This window comes from Castor canadensis, chromosome 1 (assembly GCF_047511655.1).
Source record: "Castor canadensis chromosome 1, mCasCan1.hap1v2, whole genome shotgun sequence".
In the NCBI taxonomy this organism is placed as follows: Eukaryota; Metazoa; Chordata; class Mammalia; order Rodentia; family Castoridae; genus Castor; species Castor canadensis.
The window spans coordinates 139,469,015-139,490,268 of NC_133386.1; the positions used below are offsets into that span (position 1 = coordinate 139,469,015).

Genomic DNA, 21,254 nt, shown 5'->3' on the forward strand with positions numbered 1-21,254 from the left:
CTTTAGTTTGATGAAATGCTGTAAGACCAGAATGACCACACCAGTCTATATCCTATATCCTATATCTTATATCCTGACAGTGCGCCAACAGTTACAGATCCCCATACTCCCCACTGACACTTGGAATGCTTCAGCAGTCTAACTTTTGTCAGTATGTTGAATTTACAGTGACATTTCATTATTGTTTTAGTTTACATTTCTCTAATAACAAATGAGCTTGAGGATCTCTCTCTCTCTCTCTCTCTCTCTCTCTCTCTCTCTCTCTCTCTCTCTCTCTCTCTCTTTCTCTTTTATAGTACTGGGTTTGAACTCAGGGCCTCATGCTTACTAGGTAGGTGCTCTGCCACTTGAGCCACTCCGCCAGCCTGAGATTTTCTTCATATGTTTAATAATCCGTTTTTTGGTGTCCTTCTCTGGGAATTAACTCTTCATATCCTTGCCTCATTTTTCTGTTGCGCTTCCTAATGCTAGCATTTCTGTTAAAACCTGAGTTGAGGCAAAATGCTCCTATGGACTGTTACCTAAGAGTCACCATAAGGAAGTAAGGGACAATCTAGCACACCTGGCATGCTATAGACATTCTTTGCTTTCCTAAATTAACAAGGGAGATTGGAGATTATGTCTAGCTTTAAAGTTAGCAGGCATATCTTTCCACAGACCACCATAGGCCAGATTCTGAGTTGGCTGAGAGAAATGCTGATATCCTGCAACCTTTGTCCAGTGAGGACCTGTGGAGTAGTTCCTTTAAGTGGAGATGTTTCCTGTTACAGAAAACATAGTTGAGCTGGGTTTGGTGACACACACCTGTGATCCCAGCACTAGGAAAGTTAAAGCAGAAGGATCACTAGTTTGAAGCCAGCCTGGGCTACATAGCAAGTTTGAGTCTAGCCGGGACTACATAGTGAGACCTGTCTCAAATTATATAAATTTAAAAGCTACATTCTCATGTAGTTTGATCTGGTCTGGGGTTCTGGAAGAAGGCCCTGACTGCTTTGGTACTCTGGTTAGATGTTTTATAAGTATCTGATGGCTGTTAGAGAAAAAGCCTACTAGTCATCCAGCAAGCTATATGGTGTGCTGTTGTTGGCCATAAAGCAGCCATGTTTACCTTAGTCCTATATAGCCCATAGTGGGACCGCTGCCTTTTGAGTTTTATTAAAAATGAAGGGAATCATCTCTGTGGTTACAGGTTGAGTCACTATCTTGGATTGCTTACCCTCTCCAAGGGAAGGCTATTGCCCTTCCAATTGCCCATTTCCTTTGATTGGGTTAGCAACCCCAGGGCCAATCCTAGTCCTCTCCTCTCCCCATCCTGCCAGACCACTGTCTGCGCTCCAGGCTAAGGGCAGTGTGCATGGTTGCCTGGACACGTCTTGCAGCCTGCAAATTGGACGGATGGAATCAATACTCATGAACCTAGAAAGGCCCAGGTAGCACAGTTAGTGACACTAGCTGCCTAGAGGGACAGCCTGCCATGGGAGGGGGTGTGATTGAATGTTGATTGGACACAGCAGCTGAGGATTAACCAAATTATGTCCCTTTGAGTTTAGATAGACAAACCCTTCTCATCTGGACTTGAAAACATGCTGACTTGTGCAGAGTGTAGAAGAGCTGCCTTCTTAGTACAGGGCCATGTCAGCATGTGGCTTGGGAGTGGTCAGGTATAGAACTGGAGCCCACAGTGGTCCAGATCCATGTGATTATTGTTATGATTATGTAGGCAAAGGGAAGAGAGCCTCTTATATGTGGAGCATTTGTTTTTTTATGTACCAGGCACTGGAGATTGCCTCATAACCTGCTAGGGAAGCCTCATGATTTATTCTGGCTGGAAATGGAAGCTCCACCATCTAGTAACTTGTCCATGATCATATAACAGTGAATGATGACTTTGATTTGACTTGAGCTCTCTGTGCTTGTTATAAAATGCCATGCTGTGTTCAACATTTTAGTGCCTTAGTTCATACTTTCCTGCAGCCCAACCATAGGTCAAGTACATGATGACAATAACTAAGTTTGTTGAGTGGCTATTACATTGTTCTAAATACTTTACATGCATTTAACACAGCCATATGAGCTAGATACTCATTTCTGGTAATTACCGTGAGCTTGCAAGATGGTGATTTTCTGATTTCAACATTCCTTCTACAGTTATTAGTTGTCATTTTGTGGTAAAGAAGAGCTTTCCCTTCTCCCCCATTAACTTAATAATTTATTTTCAATGTAGGCTCATGGAATCATATTTTGTTTTGTTTCTAACAAAGCCAGTTTTTTATTTCTAAAGCTCTGCCATTAATTTCTAGTGGTTTGGAATCATATTTTATTTGGTGAGTTATAATTATAATTATATAAATACAATTATGGTTACAATTCACCCAGAGAACACTCACACCCACTCAAGTGTGCACTTTCACATTATAATAAAAAACTCTCTCCCAATTCCTAACTGTTCCTCATCTGAAATCTTTTCCTCGAAAAAAAATATGTTTATAATGATAGTGGGTCATTATTCATTTTAATGCTTAGATCATCCCAGATTTTACCACCGGTGTTCTTAACCCCTGAGCTGTACCACCTTTCTCTCAGATATCATTTTGCACTCTCTTCAGTCAGTTTGCCTATCTCTCTCAGCCCTATGTTGTGCACTCATGGCCTTTAGCCTTCTGGGAAACAGGCAGACTAATGTCAGTAGTCCAACTTCTGTGTTTCTCCAGACTCTAATAATGAAAGACTCTAATAAATTAAATACTAGTTTTAGACATGGATTTTAGCTGCTTAGAAATCTTTCTCATTTCTCATTGAAATCTTAATCCATATGCTGGATAAATTACCTATGAATGGTAATTTTTTTCCTTTTTTTGACACTGGGGTTCAAACTCAGGGCCTCATACTTGCTAGGCAGGTGCTCTAGTGTTTGAGTCATACCTCCAGCCTTTTGTGTTCTTGTTACATTTGAGATAAGATCTCGCTTCTTACTCAGGCTGGCCTGGATCCCCACTATGCTCCCCATCATAACTGGGATGTACAGGTGTATATCACCACGCCCAGTTTTTTCGTTGAGATGGGGTTCTACAAACTTTTTTTTGCCCCAGTGTCAAAGGGGCAATTCCTTATATCCTCCCCTACTCCCACTAATACCAATCCCCAGACAGGACGTGTTTTACCTTCCTGTTTTATGTTTTTGAAAAAAAGACTTTTTTTTTTTGTTTAAGATATCTTTACAGAGTTTCATGTATATATGTATTGTATCCCAGAATGTTTTATCTCCTCCGTTTTTCTCCTTTCTACCTTAGACCTTTTCTTATGGTGATTTCAACAGGTTAAAAAATTCTATATTCATTCTCATAAAGAAAGTATGTCAACCATGTTCACCTTCTTTACTTCCTTCTTTTACCTTCCCCCTCCCCTTAGGGTGAACTGTTCTTCATTCTTGTCCTTCATTGTTTAGGTGTCTTTTCATTGTTCAGTGATAATTTGCCTTGGTTTTATACCTATACATGCACTGGGCTTCAGCCAGTGTAGACCCCTACCACTGCACTTCCTCACCCTTTTTCCCCTATTCTATGTTAATAGTTTTCAGATTATAGAACAATCTTAAGGTGGAGTACTTTGTAGCCATTAAAAACAATGTTGACATATAATACATGGGAGGGGGTGTTTAGAGTTTATATGATCCCATTATTGTAAATTATATGTATATACGAATATATGTGTGTGTGTATATATATTCATTGAAAAAACTGTGTGGACAAGAAAAAGTATTGGAGAGGGCAAATTTGATTAAAGTAAATTATACCTATGTATGAAAATGTCACAATGAAACCCCCTTGTACAATTAATAATATACACTAATAAAAACTACAATACCATGAAAAGTAAAGAAATAAAACCATATTACCTAGAAACAAAAGAGAAAAGTGGAAGGATGTTACATATTCTGAGACACTGTCTTTTTGGTTATTGATAGTTTCTGATTTTTTATAGTGAACATGAGCCCCTTTTTTATTGGAAGGGAAAAAGAAGCATTAGCAGGAATGTTATGTAATTGAAGAAGAAAGAAGGGAAGCTAACATACATGGTCACTTCTAGACCAAGCACTGTGACCTTGTAGAGTTCCTGCCTCTGGGTGCACTCCTTCCAGTCCATTCTCACAGAGCCACTGGAGTAATTTTTCTAATTGCAAAGGTTTGGAAGGAAATATGCCAAGGTGTTAATAGCAGTTACTCTTGGAGCTCAGATTAAAGAGATGAGTATGAGGGGAGACTTTCATTTCTTAATTTAATATTTCAATATGGTCTGAATTTGTAAGTATGTATTTGTGTGTATGCCTTTTACGGTGGAGGAGAAAGCATATGTGATCATGTCACTTCTACTTCAAACCTTCAGTGGCTCGCCCGCCTTCCCACTCTTCTTTCCCTTACCTCCCAACTCCAGCTCCCAGCTCTGGCCACTTGACTTTCAAGCCTTAAATGCCACTTCCTCTAGAAGGCTTTTCTTTTACTCTTTCTTTCTTTCTTCTTTCACCCTTCCCTCCTTCCTTTCTTCTTTGTGAAATATTGTACCCTTTGACTAAAAATTGCTCCAGCCCCCCTTCAGCTTCCAGTAGCCATCATTCAGCTCTGCTTCTATGAGTTTAATTTTTTTAGAGACCACATATAAGTGAGGTTATTTATTTTTCCTGTGCTTGACTTATTTCACTTAGCATAAAGTCCTCCAGTTTCATCCATGTTATTGCAAATGATAGAGTTTCCTTCTTTTTTTTAAGGCCAAATGGCATTATGAGTGTTTGTGTGTATGTGTGTGTGTGTGTGTGTGTGTGTGTGTGTGTGTGTGTGTGTATGTGAGTGTGTGTGTGTGTGTGTATGTGTGTGTGTTTATCCACTCATCTATTGATGGAGGCTTAAGTTGATTCCATATCTTACTTATTGTGAATGATGCTGTGTTGAACATAAGAATACAAGTATGTCTTCCATATCTTCATTTCAATATATACCTAGTACTGAGATTGCTGGCTCAAATTAATTTTTTGAGGAACTTCCATACTGCTTTCCATAATGACTACTAGTCTGCATTCCCACCAACAGTGTGCAAGGTTACCTTAGCTCCACATCCTCGTCAACAGTTGTCTTTTATCTTTTGACAATGACCTTTCTAGCAGGCGTGAGGCAGTATCTCCTTGTGGTTTTAATTTTCATTTCCTTAGTAATTGGTAATGTTGAACACTTTTTCATATACCTGTTAGCTTCTTTTATGTCTTCTTTTGAGAAATATCTATTCAGGTCTTTTTTCAGATCTTGTTCATTTTCTAATTAGGCTATATCTTTTCTTGCTATTGAAGTCCATATGTATTTTGGATATTAACCTCATATCAGATGTGCAGTTTGCACATATTCAAAATACATATAGAACTCAACAGCAAGGAAAGATATAGCCCAATTTTTAGAGCTAGGATCTCCTAGGGTAGCCCAGGCTGAACTAGAACTCACTATGTAGCCTAGGCTGGCTTCAAACTTGTAATCCTCTTGTTTCAGCTTCCCAAGTGCTGCAATTACAGGAGTGTGCCACAATTGTATAGTTTCAAAAGCCTAGCTTCAGGTTCACGGATTCTTTCTCATGTGCGATTAATTCTGCTAGTGCAGAATTCATTTCATTCATTATATTTTTCAGCTCCAGAATTTGACATTTTAAAAAATAATTTCAGTCTCAGTTAAATTTCTTGCTTTTGTAATTATTGTTTCATCAAATAGTTTTGCTGAACAAAAAATAAAATAAGAGCTAGAGGCATGGTTCAAGTACTAGGGTGCTTGCCTAGCAAGCTGAAGCCCTGAGTTCAAACTCCATTATTGCCAAAATAAAAGACTTCTCTTTGCTTCCTTGAATTTTCACTGTGCTTTGTCAAAACAATTATTTCAAATTCTTTGTCAGGTAGATCATGAATCTCCACTTTTTTAGGGTTGGTTACTGGTTATTCATTTTGTTCCTTTGGAGAGGGTCACATTTCCCTGTTTGCTTTTGATCCTTGTCAGCATGCACTGATGGCTGTGTACTTGAAGATGTTAGGACTTATTCCAGTCTTCATAGACTGACTTTGTCTGAGAAAGCCCTTCACCAGTCAGCTCTTTAGAGATTCTGGGCAAGCCATCTTGTGTGGTCCATGCGTGGGCATGCTTCTAGAGTCCTCAGGCAGATGGGCCTGGTGCCAGTAGGTAAGCAGGCCTGCCACCTGAGTCTGTAGGTTGGGACTGGAACCTGTATCTGGAGGGACTGGCCAGAAAACCTGGATCCAAAAAGACCAACCTTGTATTGGGGTAGGACTGAAGTCTGAACTTGCAAGGGTTGGTCAAGCACTGGGATGGGCCTGGCCACTGGGTCTATAGGGGCTGGCCTGGAGTGGACTACAGGGGTGGTGGTAAAAGATCCTAGGTCCCTATGGACTTTCCTTCCTTCACATGGAAGATACCTCTTCAGTGCTGTACTGCTTGGATTGGGGGAGGGTGACACAGGTAATGTAATGTCCTTCCTACCCCTCTTCAATACATCTTTTCTTTATTTCTGTGCTGTGCCCATGTGCTGTGATCTCTTACCTGGTTTCCTCATCCCTTGTGAATATATTTTCACAGGTGGATAATTGTTCACATTGATATTGCTATGGCAAGGAAAGAAACTGGAAATTGATGTTTGCCATCTTGCTGGGAGGCCTTTCTTGATCCACTCCCTTGTTCTGCTGCACATGAATTTTTTTTTTTGTTTTTTTTGCAGTACTGGGTCTTGAACTCAGGGCCTTCACCATGAGCCACTCCACCAGCCCTTTTTTGTGATGGGTATTTTTGAGATAGGGTCTTGCGAGCTATTTGCCTGGGCTGGCTTCGAGCCACGATCCTCCTGATCTCTGCCTCCTGAATAGCTAGGATTACCGGCATGAGCCACCAGCGCTGGGCTTTCCCATCATAACCTTTATGACATTTTGCTATAATTGTGTATTTGTTTCCTTCTCAAGCAGACTGTCAGTTCTCTATGTAAGCATGGTCCCTGGTGCCTAAACAGTGACTAGAACATAGTAGGCATTTGGTAAAGTAGTTGCTGAATGAATAGTTTTTTTATAGTCATGGAAACCAGTCCTTATGACACTTCTGTCTCTGATTGCTTCCAGTGTGGTGCAGATCCTGCTTGCTGCTGGGGCTGACCCAAACCTTGGGGATGATTTCAGCAGTGTCTACAAGACTGCCAAGGAGCAGGGAATCCATTCTTTGGAAGGTAAGCCTGGGCTAGCTACCCCGGTGCTCTGGGAACTCTTCTGTGGCTTTCATCAGCCTTGTTCAGTGCCAGTGCTTCTAGCACCTCTGCAAGTTTCTTATATTCAGGAACTCATGGATAACCCTAAAGGCTTGGACCAAATGTCCTTCAAAGTCCCTCTGGCTATATAATTGTATCACTTAAAAAGTGTTGTAGAAAGACATCAAAGCCTGAGATGATAACTGATTGTGGTGAGACATATTTCTACTGGTGTTCTCCTCAGAGTACCTAAGCCTGGCAAACCTCCTAAGAGTGGGCAGTAGAATGGGCTTCAAAGAAACAATTAGGTAACTGCTCCTTGTTCAATTTCTGGAGACTTACCCTGCCCAGAATTAGGAAACACCTCACTAGTTTCCTCAGCCCTGGATGTCCCTAAAAGCTACTCTAAATATTGCTTTTTCCTTTTCTTTTTCTTTTTGGCTTGAACTCAGGGCCTCATGCTTGTTGGCATGTTCTCTACCACTTGAGCTATGCCTCCAGCCCTGACTTTTCAGTATTAATCTTGTCCCTGGGACTGGCCACTCATCTTACTGTGTGTGTAATCCAGGACAAATAGTGAACCTTTTCTATGCCATCAAGTACTGTAAAATAGGGTTGGCATTGGTGCCTCCTGGGATGTCATGTGGGTGATTGCTGGGACTTCAGAAGAGGCTGTGTACGAGGGCCAGGCCCCCTGTCTGGAAAAGGGACCTGAGAAGTCAGTCTGTATGACCTCTGGTCTGTAGTTCTTCTGAAGTGGAATTGGGAAGAAGGCAGGTTACTCTGGCTGCTGACAGAAATGAGCATTTTATATTTGACCTTTTGCTTGTCCTCCTTCCTGCCCATTGTTCTGGATCACTCAGACAAACTGAGACTCCCAGCAACAGGGCAGCTGGGCAATGACTGCTTAGGGTTAGCAGTGATGACAGGACAGACAACCTGGCTGACTGTCTGAGGGTCAGAACATGGACCCTGGGGGAGATTAAGCTGAGGGGAGCAATGCACTCAGCTCTCAGAGCTGCCGTCACTGAAGCCAGACTGATATGGATGTGTGGTGGCCCAGAGGGGATGTGTCATTGGTGCCCAGGGAGAAACTGGTATGAGGGGAGTGTCCAAGCGCATCAGGGCACTGCAGCCCAGGTAAAGCGTGCAGTTGCCATCCCCTGCCTCTCCATCTGTAAACATGATTCTTTTGTTGAGGCTGCATTCCAGAGGCTGGATCCTCCACAGGGTTTCCTGTCCTAGGCAATAATTGCAGCCTGCTCTTCTGAATGTTCCCTAACTCTTGACTGGCTGTTTGATCTCGCGCCTGCCCATGTGTTTTCTCATTCCTCCCCAGCTGACAGTTCCACATGCAGGCCATGATCTTTGCTTCTTGAAAAACAGAAGTAAAGTTCACGAGTACCAAACTTGCCCTGTATTTGCCACCTAATCCATGAAGACTCAGCTCGTGGTTGTCCTCTCCTCGCTCAAACAAGCATTCTCCCTCAGGTCTGTCTTCTCTTCAGGAGCTCTCACCAGAAAGCAAGGAAGCACATTTGTGAGAAGGCAGAGCCAGGGAGGAGGAAGGGGATTCTTGAGTTCCTTCTCATCTGCTCTCAGGAGCCTGGGAGAGGGGGGGATCAGGAAATATTTTTTATTTTACAGAATGTCAGAGCTATAAAGCCATGTAGTTCAACTACTGTCACACTGGCCTCCATGGCCTGTGTTCAAGTTTTGTAGCTTTATTTTCTAATGCTTCTCTCTGGGTTGATGCTGATATCCAACATTCTAGGTTAGAACTCAGCAAACATTTTCTGGCAAGAGCCAGATGCTAACATTTTAAGCTTTGTGGGTCAGTTGGTCTCTGTTGTGACTAGTCAACTTGGTCACTTAAGGCAGAAGCAACTATACAAATAGACACACACAAACAAATGTTCATGGATGTGTTTCAATAAAAACTTTTACTTACAGAAATAGGCAGCAAGCTGGATTTGGCCCATCATCTATAGTTTACCCACCCTATTCCAAATAATTTCTTTTCTGTTTATTTATTTACTTATTTATTATCCCTTTCTGCAATCTCCTGAATTCTTTTTAACTCCTATGGCAACAAGCCTACATTCTCAGTAGATAGGTAGGTAGACAGACAGGAAAAAATGTTGGAAAAGACTTTCATGACTCATGAAATAATAAAGATAATCCTAGCTATTTAGGAGGTCGAGATCAGAATGATCAAGGTTCGAAGCCAGCCTAGGCAAATAGTTCGCAAGACCCCATCTTGAAAATACCCAACATAAGAGCTGGCAGAGTGACTCAAGCAGTAGAATGCCTGCCTAGCAAAGCGTGAGACCCTGAGTTCAAACTCCAGTACCACCAAAAAACAAAACACTTTATTTCTATGTGTACTAGGCACTGTTCTAGACACTGATTAGTTAGATAGACAAGGTCCCTGCTGTCATGTACTTTTTTGGATTAAAATAAGTATTTGGACTCTATTAAGTACAGAGACCTAGAGCACATGATCAGGATAGTTTTGATGCATTTTTAACATTCACAGCTATAATCCACTAAACTTCCTTTTTTTCATCCTCTGATTCTCTGTTTTGTCTACAAAATTGTAAGAGATCTTCACAGTTTTCTTGCTAAAATAAAAATGTATCTAGCATTTGTCTTATTTCTTGCCCCAATAATCTTTTCTAAAAAGAAATTTATTCTGGCATGTTGTTCTAAGGATGTTGTTCTAAGGAACCCATCACTTAAGTGTTTAAGAATCCCCAGCAACCCCCAAAAAAAAAAATCCAGAATTTTGGTAGGAATCATTAATAAACTCACTATCTATAGTTTGCAAGATCTACCCCTCTCTCCTATCTTTTTTCATTCCAGACTACCTTTGTCTGCCATAGTTTTTTCTGCCAGCTCATCTTACTGCTATGTTTTCCAACTAAACTTCATGTGCTCTGCTTTCTGACTCTGGGACCTGGATGGTAACAGTCTTTAAGAATCATCTTGGATTTTGTGTGGTGGTGCACACCTGTAATCCCAACTATTCAGGGAATGGAGTTCATGGGAGGATGAACTCCATCAACTGTCTACCATATTGATGTGGTGAAGATCAAGAGATAAAATATGTGATCTGTGAATTGTAAAGTGCTCTACAGTTGTAATTGCTTATTAGTTATATTCATTTATAGCTCAGCATACTTTTCCTGGGTGTCAGGCACTCTGCCAAGTAGTGAGAATGTATACATGAGTGTTCATGGTCACCCTTCAGCAGCACTCACAGTCAAGTAAGAAGAACCTATAAGCAAGGAATCACAGCACAGTGTGATGAGCACAAAGGTAACTGTACAAAAGATGTAGGCAGTACTGACAGACGTGATGAGTTCTACCTTACAGCAGGCTGCTGTCTGGAATGTGTCACAGGGTAAGTGACTTTGAATTGGGTCTTACATTGGAATCAGAGGTTGCCAGGGTGGATAAGAAGGACCTTCCAGGCAAAGGGAATAACACATGCTGGGACATTGGGCAGAGGGTGGATGACATAAGATACCGAGGGTATCTGCCATGGTTTTGAGGAGAATAACAAGAAATAAGTCAAGGAGGGAAGGTGACACATGGGAAGGACCTTGTAAGGCAGCTGTAGGGAGCTCATGCTGTATTCTGAAGGACCTTAAAAGATTTTAAGCAAGGGAAATGAATTCACATTTGGTCCATTTTGACAGGTAGAGTAGGACTTGAAGAGGAGAGATTAGCATTGGTTCTTGACTTTTTGAGGATGATGAACTCCTTTGAGAATCTGATGAGAAACTGTGATCCTCTCCCCCAAAATACACTTAAAATTTCTGGTGGTTTGTGTTAGTTAATCTTCATCATCAACTTGACTGTATTGAGAGATGTCAAGGGCATTAGTAAAGCACACTCTGGGCGTGTCTAATGGCATTTCCAGAGATGATGAGATCATGAGGGCTTTGACCTAATGAATGGGTTAATCCCTTGATGGATTCAGAATGTGACATTATAGGGAGGTGGCGAAAGCTAGGCAATGGGGCCTAATTAGAGGAAGTAAGTCACTGGAGGTGTGTCCTTGGGGACTATATCTTGTCTTGGACTCTTCTATATCCCTTTCTATGCTTTCTGGACATCATGGTGTGGTTTGCTCTGATCCGATTCACCATATCCACTCTACCATTATGGACTGACACTTCTGAAACTGTGAGCCAAAATAAATCTCTCTTCCTTTAAGTTGCCAGGTATTTTGGTCATAGCTACACAAAAGTAACTAACACATAATTCTTATATGTGATCTTTGGGAATGGAGAAAATAGATGTTAGGAAGGTATTAGGAGGAAGTTGAATACTAAGTAGATTGTGAGAATTGGTGCAAAAGGAAGCACCCGTGGTGACACTTCAATTTCTTATGTGAGTTTACAGTTGGATTTCTAGAGCTCCAAGGAGTTGTCTAGCAGGAGAGGGATTTAGGAGTCACCCATTTGGTTGGGAGTTAAAATAGTGGATGTATCTGAAATTGCCCCTGGAAGGATTTAAAGTGAGGAGAACAGGTCCCTCCTTCTGAGATAATAGCACCTAGAGTGTAAGGAGGAAAGAGGACCCACTCCAAGAAACTAAAAGGTATTGGAGATGGTTTGTATCTGTTCTACTTGCTCAGAACAGACCCAGCCTGAGGAGGAAAGAAAGGTCTTTGCCTTCCTCATTGAGCCTCCATTATGGGATGATCATGCTAAGGAAACCCTTCTGCCTTTCATATGAGCACTGCTCCTTAGCGGAAAGCCTGCTCAGCTGACATTGCAGATTCGTCCCTCTTGTCAAAGTTGATGTTTCTGGGTAGAAGGCTGTCTTACTGGTACAAGTGACCCAGGAGTTCTTGGTATGGACATCTCCCTGGCCTGACTATTCTTTCCATTGCCTTCAGACCTCAGAGTGATGCTTTCAGAGGCACAATGGTGTCCTGGAGAAGGGTAGGACTTCACTGCAAAGCAGCTATGGTTCTAAACCCTGCCATTGACTGGCTGTGAGATCTTGAGCGAGTGACTTAAAGTCCTTGCCTTTCAGTATTCTTGTCTGTAACATAGGGATAATAATATCCCTCTTCGGGATTGTTAGAATGTTTAAAGAGAGCCATATGTATTTAAGGCATAGTGACACTTAATGTAATTTTCTCTATGGAAGCAGGTTTTGGTTCAGTATAACACAGGAAGCCGTCTTACGAGGTAGTAAGCATCTCACTACCCAAGGGGTACTAGCAGACTGGATGTCTGCCCATCAGGGATTTTGTAAAGGAGATTCCTTCCCTGGGTCACTGGATTATATGGCTTCTAAGGTTCCTGCCAGTCATGTGATTTCTAAGGCTCTGAAAGCTTGCAGCTCCACATTGGAGAGAAAATAATATACTTAAAGTAAGTGGCTTTAGGATTGAAGAGGAAGAGAAAAAAGCAGAGGACAAGATTGAGCTGAGGGAACACAGACGGGACATACACAAGGGAAGGGTGGGGATCATAGCTGTTTCTCTGCCAGCTCATTCCCTGATGTTGATCATATTCCCTCAGTGCCTTCAGCCCACCAGTGCCCACTTCAGGAGAGTTCCACTTGTGGCTGGCTGATGGGTGGTGGGCCCCAATCCTCAGGTGCAGGAGGCAATAAATTAGTGGTAACAGTAAACAAGTTGCCCAGCCGGGGATGCCGCCGGCTGCTTATAAGTAACTGTTATAAACATCGAGTGTCTGGGGCTGTCAGAAATGCAAGCGAGCACTCTGAGTACCTCTCATATGTACAATTAAAACAATAAAACACGGCAGAAACGTGGCCAGAACAGGCTATAAATCAGCTTCCCTTCTTAGTTATAAATGGCAGCTGAATAAAAATAAGTCCTACAGAAGCTGGGCTGGCATGGCATCCTTCTGAGGAAGAGGGCCTGACGTGCCAGGCTGGACCTGCCAAGGCCAAGCCTACCTACCTGAGTTTTCCCTTCCCACAGCTCCGGAGGCTGCAGTCTTGGCCTGCTTCAGCTGACCTCCCCATCTCTTGTCTTCAGATGGGCGACAGGACTTTGCAAGCTGGCACATCACAAACCAGTGGACAAGTGCCCTGGAGTTCAGGAGGTGGCTAGGAATCCCTGCTGGCAGTAATGGAACTGCTCTCTATATTATAATAGTTCTCCCTGTTCCCAAGACATGCTAAGGAGTGGTTTCATCTGAATGATTAGCTCATCCACTCAACATAAGTTAACTATCCAGGGCATAAGTTAACCACTTTGGGCCCAGGCATACCCAGGCATGGCAGAAAGAGTGTCTACCCCAGGAGGGCACAGATGCATATACTGAGGCTCCCAAGGAAATAGGAATCTCCTAGGGAGCTTGTTAAATAAAACACAGCTCCTGGGCCCTAGCCTAAGAAATTCTGATTCCATACGTTTGGGGTGGATCTGAGGTGTTTGCATCTCTACCAGGCTTCCACTCTTTGAGTAGTACAATCCAGACTGCAGGTGTTAGTTCTAGTCTTGTGCTTGAACTACTTAAAAAACTCATCTGGACCTTTACTTCCCTGGAAAAGAGACATTATTTTGCCACTTTAAACTTCACTGTTATACTGTGTGCTTAGGCCATGGTTGAAGAATGTTTATTAGCTGTGACACCTGGTGCAGTTTTATGTACTTCTCAGAGTCTCTGTCTTCTAATTTGTAAAATAAAGGTTATTGGGAAAGTTAAAAGTGGTATATTTATTCCTAACCTAAACCACAGAACATAGAAAGAATTCCATTAATGTAAACCTGCTTTTGCATCATCATTATCCTCATGATATTCACAGGGAACTTCATTGAGAGATCTTGACACAGTCTTCCAAGTGCTTTTCCATGGCAACAAGTGATTATCCTCCAACAGCCCACTATTAATTAGAGCCTAAGGAATGGTTTGGCCATTACCTAACTGTGACCTTGGGCAGTTCATTCTGTCTCTGTAAGCTGGCTTTCTTATCTGTAGAGAATATTTCCTATGCCATGGGCTTGTTAAAAGAATCTATTGAATCCCAGGTTGTTAGTGCACACCTGTAATCCCAGTATTCAGGAGGCTAAGGCAGGAGTTTGAGGCCTCAAGTTTGAGGCCAGTCTGGGCTAAATAGCAAAACTGTCTCAAAAAATATCAGACAAGTCAATTGAAGTAAATATAAACGCATTTGAGAAAATACAAGCCATCATGCAAATGTAAGATGCTAACAAAAATAGCAATTAATAAAGATTAGAGATACAACCAGGACAATATTTGACAAGGGTCCAGTCAGAGAAACAGATGACAAGGACCAACAGCTCAGAGAAAAGAGATTCTGCCTGAATTAATCAAGGAAATAAAATAGTACTCAAGTCTCAAAGTCTAGGAAGGGGCTAGAGGCATAGCTCAAGCAGTAGAGCACCTGCCAAGCAAGCACAGAGTCCTAAGTTCAAACCCCAGTACTTCAAAAAAAAGTCTAGGAAAGTTTAAGGCAGCTTCATGGGGGGCTTGTACTTGGGTATGAATGGCTGAAAGTAGTAAAGGGGTTAGTGCCAGAACCTCAGAGGTGGAACCAGAAAAGTTGTTTCGGGCTGAGAGGTGGGCGTGTTAAGTGCAGCATCCACATGGCAGAAGGTTCCTTTAGAAAGTGATGTGCCATAAAGATGCAGCACTAGTAGGCTGGAACCAAATCAAGATGTTTGGACTTTGTCCTTTAGACAGAAAGGAGCCTCAAAACTCCTAGAGGAGAGAGCACTGCAGGAACTGAATCATTACAGGGTGGAGAAGAGGGGGAGGTGATGATGATAGTTACAGCAACAGCAGGTAACGTTCATTGATACTGTGTTCACGGCAGCCCTGTGATGTAGGCACTAAAAGAAACTGAGCAGTGATGTCAAATGCTAGCAAAACCATCTCCTAGCAACCCTATCAGCCTGCATGTGCTCCTCAGAATCTGCTGAGAACCTCTGGTTTGTCCAAAGACTTGGAAATCTGCCATGCCAAAAGTTCTTTAGGCAAGTTATTTTTAATAATGTCCCTACCTCTTCCTCATCCTTGTCTAGGCCTACTCAGAGTCTCATTGCACCTCCAGGCCAGGGCACCATGCCATTTCTCAGCACTCCCAGCCGCTGTAGAGTCACCAGGATGGACAACACACTATCACTCCATCAGGCATTTTGGCCAACTTCAGGATGAAATGTATCAGCCAGTTGGGTTAATTGTTTCCATCTTTTTAGCCCTCCAAGCCTACCTAGATATATATGTCTTTCTCTCCTAGGAGAGGGAGATAGACTAGTTGACATGTTTTATTAAAAAGAATAAATTTGATGCATTTATAAAAATAAGAAAAAATGTGATGGGGTGGCAAAGAACTAGTCTTGTGATTTTTAACTGATTTACATATTTTGTGTATAAATATTTTTTCATCAAAAGTTCCAAATCAGGGATGGGTCCCACACACCACACAAAATATATTAGAGACATTTATATGGATAGCAGGAAGGGAGACAGAGGGCTGAAATTTTCCAGGCACCCAGTGATTGATGGGGGCTGAGGCTCCCCCTGACGCTTTATTGAGTTTCCGATGATTATCTCTCGCCGAGACATTTTTTACAGATGACGGTCGAGCTGTCACAATGGACCATGGGGGAAAAAAAACCAACAATAATAACACTTTAATCTTTTTACTGCACTGCTCCCTAGTATCTCAGATTCATCTTCCCTGACGCACGCAGTTCATTATTCTGCCCCTCCCTGGATGGGAAATAAAGGAAAATAAATATATATGTAGACACACTTACCCACATACATACACACACGGAGTATATAAAAGAGACCACCTCAGAACCAGAGAGGGGCAGAATTTATTGTTCTTTTTGCAAGTGTTGAGGTTTATTAGTAGAGATGCTTGGTTGGCTTGGAATTGGCTATTAATTACAGCATTTTGTATTTGTTTTTTATTGCGAGTTTTTAACATCTTGAAGAAAAGGCAGAGGAGAGGCAAGCAGGTGCAGAGATGGGGAGCACTGAGGGACCAAGTTGGACCAGCCAGGTAGCTTAGCTGCTAAGAAACAGAGATGGCTGGCTCCTTCCTCTTGCTGCCAGCCTGTCCCAGAGGACACAAGGAGCTGAAAGAATACTGCTTTGGTTAGGATGGGGGCAGGTTGAGCACAAGGTTATTATAGGACAAATCAAAGGGGATCAGATATGGATGAGCATGTTGCTACTCTGACAGAAGAGGCGGGAACTCAAAGTAGTTCAAGCAGAGATTGGATGGTTCTATAGATGATAGAGTAACAGAGTTTGCCATACCTTTTAATTTTGATAAAGGTGTTACATGAGCTTTGAAAAGCCCTGCCTGGATCTATACTCAAAGGAGGCATCCTGGGCCAGAGAGGATGCCACATTTACTGTCTGGGACTATACGCAAGGTCAACAACCTATCTTCAAGATCCTTGCCAACCTTCCTGGTCTCCCTTTCCTTTTCATGGGGGTGACAGAAGAGGGGTTTGGGTCCCCCCGGGAAGGCTGCCTTCTTGTGTCTCCAGTACAATAAGTGCTGACTCAGTCTTTAATTCATCAAACCTTTTCCGAGCTCCTACCAAGTACCAGCTCCCATACTACAGTATGGTGAGGTGATGAGGGGTAAGCAGGACCCTGTTCTTAAGGAGAAAGCTTCTAGCCTGTGAGCAGAAAGCAAGGTACTGGTGAGAACCATTTCAAGTGGGAGCTGGTCCTCCAGCCATAGGCCAGCCCTAGGTGATCCTGAGTGCCTTCACTGTGTGAAGATAAGGAGATCTAGAAGATAGAGTGTCTGTCCTTCAAGAATCTATTTTCTGCTTGAAGAGACAAGCTTGACACATTCACTAAAGTATTTATTGAGCACTTGTCATGTTCAAGAGAATGCACGTGAAACAATCTGAGAGTATATAAGGTCTCCTAATTTGATGTAAACTAGACATTTCTAGAGTGTAAAAAAGAAAAAAGAGATCATGAAATCAGGCTAAAGTTTCATGACTTCTCTAAGTCTCCATTTCTTCATTTATTAAATAGGCATAATGATAAAGCACCCTGGTATGGTTCTTTTGAGGAAAATAGTTGTACAGTGCCTGGTACAGTGCCTGGCATGTGTAAGTGTTCAATTAATGGAGCCATTGCTTTCCCACTGCTCTTGGGAGTTATATATTTAGTTATCTGCTTATTAGAGATAATGTAGGGTTTTAGTCTTTAGAACTCATCTGTGACCCCACTGAGTTGGAAATGGGCCCTTGCCATTCTACCGTGTTGGTATTAGAGTCAGGTTCTAGCCTGACTTAGGATGGCATCAGGAAGAAAGGGCACAATATAAATTTCTTACCATTCATTGAGTTCTTATTGCATACCAGGCAGTATGCTCAGCTCCTTACATACGTTTTTAAATATAACAGCTTTATTAAGATTTAATTCACACATTATACAATTTGCCATGTGAAGTACATACTTTACTGGTTTATAGTGTACTTGCAAGAGTTGTACAACAATCACCGCAATCAATTTTAGAACATTTTTATCACTTCATAAAGAAACCACATATCCATTATCAGTCATTCTCCATTTTCCCTCAACTACCTCCAGCCCCTGGCAATCAGTAATATACTTTCTGTCTCTATAGATTGCCTAAACTGGATACTTCATATCAGAGGGATTGTATATCATGTGATCATTTGTGATTGACTTCTTTCACTTAGCATAATCAGTTGTTGTAGTATGTGTCATTACTTCATTCCTTTTTATGACTGAATAATATTCTGTCATGTGGATATGCCATATTTTATTTATCAGATGGACTTCAAATTGGTTCTGCTTTTGGCTATTATGAATAATGCTGCTATAAGTATTTCTGTACAAGTTTTTATGTGACTTTTTTTTTCATGTTTTTGAGTATAATGTATCTAGGAGTAGAATTTCTAGGTCATGTAGTAACTATGTTTTCTAACCTCCTAAGGAAGTGTGAGACCATTTTCCAAAGCAGCTATACCATTAAACATGCCCACCCAGCCATGTGTGAGGGTTCCAAAGTCTCTCATCCTCACCAACACCTGTAACACCTGTTCTTACCTTTTTTATCATAGCCATCCTAGTGGGTGTGAAGGAGCATCTCATTGCGGCCAGTAATGTTGAACGTCTTTTCATGTGTTTCTTGGCCATCAGTATATTTTATTTGGAGAAATGTCTATTCAGATCCTTTGTTCATTATTTCGTTGGGTTTGCTATTGGAATCTTAAAAGGTAGGTGATATTTTCTCACTTTTGCAGATGAAGAAACTGAATTTCAGATATGTTCAATATTCTTACCAGGGACGGGGGACGGGGAGAGAAATGTCCCAGCAATGTATATCCATATGAATAAATGAATAACCAATAAAAAAAAATTCTGACCAAAATCACATGATGACTTTTGTTTCCCAGTCTGACTAACTCAAGCCCCCATGTCCTTTCTAATACAGGATGCTACCCACTGAGGATTCATGGTAGGATAAGCAGTGTCTTATGGGGGCCTTGACCATCAAGAAGGAACAGAGAAGGGAGAAGTAGTAGAAAATCTGTTTTGAGAAATTTACTGAGGCCAGGTGCATCTTCTGAAAGTTACTAGAGGAATGTGGATATAACTTGGGTTCCAGGACAAGGGACAACACGGTAATTCTAAAATGGACATTTCCTAGATACCGTTTTTTTCTTGTGCCCCTTACTATGTGGTGTTAACTCAAATTTTCCCAGCAACCTTATCAGTGGGCATTTATGTCCCATTTTACCAATGAGAAATTTGATGCCCAAGGAGATTAATTTTCTAGAGATCCAGAGACACTAGGATTAAGATCCAGGTCTCTTAGGCTTACAATGATGAATTCTTCCCTTTCAGAGATACTATGTAAAAGATTGTTTTGATATTTTTTGTACCATTTGTAAGTTCTTCAGTGTAGGCCTGTTCTTTACCCCCATGGCCCAGCCTATGGGAATTACTTAATGTGGTGAGTGACTAGACAGATGAGAGTATGTGATATAGAGAGACCTAATTACACCTGGGCTTTTGGGAGAAGTACTAAGAGTGGGGTATTAAGTCCAGGTTTGATCTCAAGATGTGATGACCTGGGGACTATGCCTTAACTTTGTAAACACGGGGTTTGGGGAGAATATCCTGGAGCTCAGGCATCCCTAGCCTCTCTAGAACAGGCTCCTGCAGGGTGGATTTAACTGGCCTTGTGCTTTTCTGTTCCTCACGAGGGCATCAGGATGAAAAGGGCCTTCTAGGCCACCAAGGCTAGTGTTTCTCAGAGTGTACCGAGGAGCTCCACAGAAGCCATTTCAAATGTACAAAAATGTATATTCCAGGGCCTGCCTATTAACTCTGAGTGGCTGGAGTGGGGGTCCTGGAATCCATGATTTTTTTGACCAGTTAACCATGTGCTAAAGCTTGGGAGCCACTGATGTAGAAAAACTGTTCTACATTAAAAAGGTGGACCTTGGGGCACAGAGGAATTGAAGCACATATCAAGTTAGTGAAAGGGCCAGTCTGGAGCTCAGTTCTCTTTATCTCCTGGCCTGTGGTTCTTGCTGAGTCCATGCTCCTTAGTTCAGTAACAAAAACTATTATGTGTTCATAACTTCTATTATCCTAAGTCCAAACCCCCATCAGGATCAGGCTGACACCTGCCTGGACAGCCTCATCTCTGCCCACTATTCCACCTCCCTTAACTTGGCATTCCAAGCTCACTGAAGGACCTCCAGTTTCTGGAATGAACAGGTAATGCATTTTTTTCCCTCTCCACCTGGCAAGCTCCCCCCACCCTCAAGATGGTTCTTCTGAGAGATTTCTCCATCCCACATGACATGTGCCCATCTTTGCTCCCATCAGATACGGGATCCATTTCCTAACACAAGCTGCACCATAGGAGCTCTGTAATGGTGTGTGCATCGGTAGGTGTCTGGATGGAGGCTCATGTGAGCTCATCACTGAAGCTGCATGAAATACTGATGTGCTGCTGTGTGGAGTACAGAAATGTTATGAACTAGTTACTGTCATCCATGAAGAGCGCAGAGTCTAATTAGGGAGTCAGAACAGAAGGGAAATACTGAAGACAAGAAAGTATTGCAAGCCGAATTGTGAGACAGTAAATAATTAACTGCTAAATGGTGACATGCAATCAACAGTACAGGCATTCAGGGCAAATTCAGGGAGCATAGGGACTTCCCTGGAGAGGAGGAATTGAATTGAATTGGGTTTTAAAGAAAAGACAGGATTTGGAAAGGGAAGAAGGCCTTCCAGACTGCAAAAGACAGTGAAAGACTTGCCCTCTCCAGATCTCCTGTTGATCCAGGGGACCCCCACCCCCACCCCCACCTGCCCTGCCCCATCTCCTGCTGACCAGTTAGAGAGGCAGAACTGACAGCACTCACTGAGACGTAGCCTCTCTCAGGTTATAATGGAGACTCAGTAAGTCGATAGCTAGAACACACTTGCCATAAAAAGGCCTTGTTTCTCTCTAGTAGTATGAATTCCACAAAGAAAGTTAATTGGAGTACACTCCATGTTGAAGCTTTCCACACTTTTTCTGGTTTAAATGGTGTTAGGAAGCATGAAAATGATAAAATGGACTCATTCATCTAAGTTGGTGAATCTGAGGCCTCTCTGGTGGTTCCACCCCCCCAACCCACACACACACATGCACACACGCACATTGTAGATGGACTGCTGAGGAGTGGCAAGACAGGCCAAGAGCTCTGAATGTAACTGTACTGATGATGATGTATCAGCATCCTGTGCCTAAGAGTATAAGAGCCTTGGGTAGGAGGAGGCTAAGATCCCAGAGGCTTTTTTCTAGAGACTTTTTTTTTTTTTTTTATTCTTGAGATAAGATCTTGCTATGTAGCCCTGGCTGGCCTCAAGCTCACTACCCTCTTGCCTCAGCTTCCCAAGTGCTGGAATTACAGGTGTGTGTTACCACATCTAGTTTCCTAGAGACCCTTG

General features: G+C 42.2%; 1 protein-coding gene across 2 annotated transcripts in view; it reads left to right on the plus strand.

The window, feature by feature from the left end:
• Nucleotides 1-21,254, plus strand: part of Clpb (ClpB family mitochondrial disaggregase) — a 138,873-nt gene that overhangs the window by 40,000 nt on the left and 77,619 nt on the right. For both annotated transcript variants that reach the window (XM_074083827.1, XM_020174021.2), the window contains exon 4: nt 7,148-7,251. In XM_074083827.1, the coding sequence (XP_073939928.1) occupies nt 7,148-7,251 (104 nt within the window). The remainder of the gene's footprint in view (nt 1-7,147; nt 7,252-21,254) is intronic.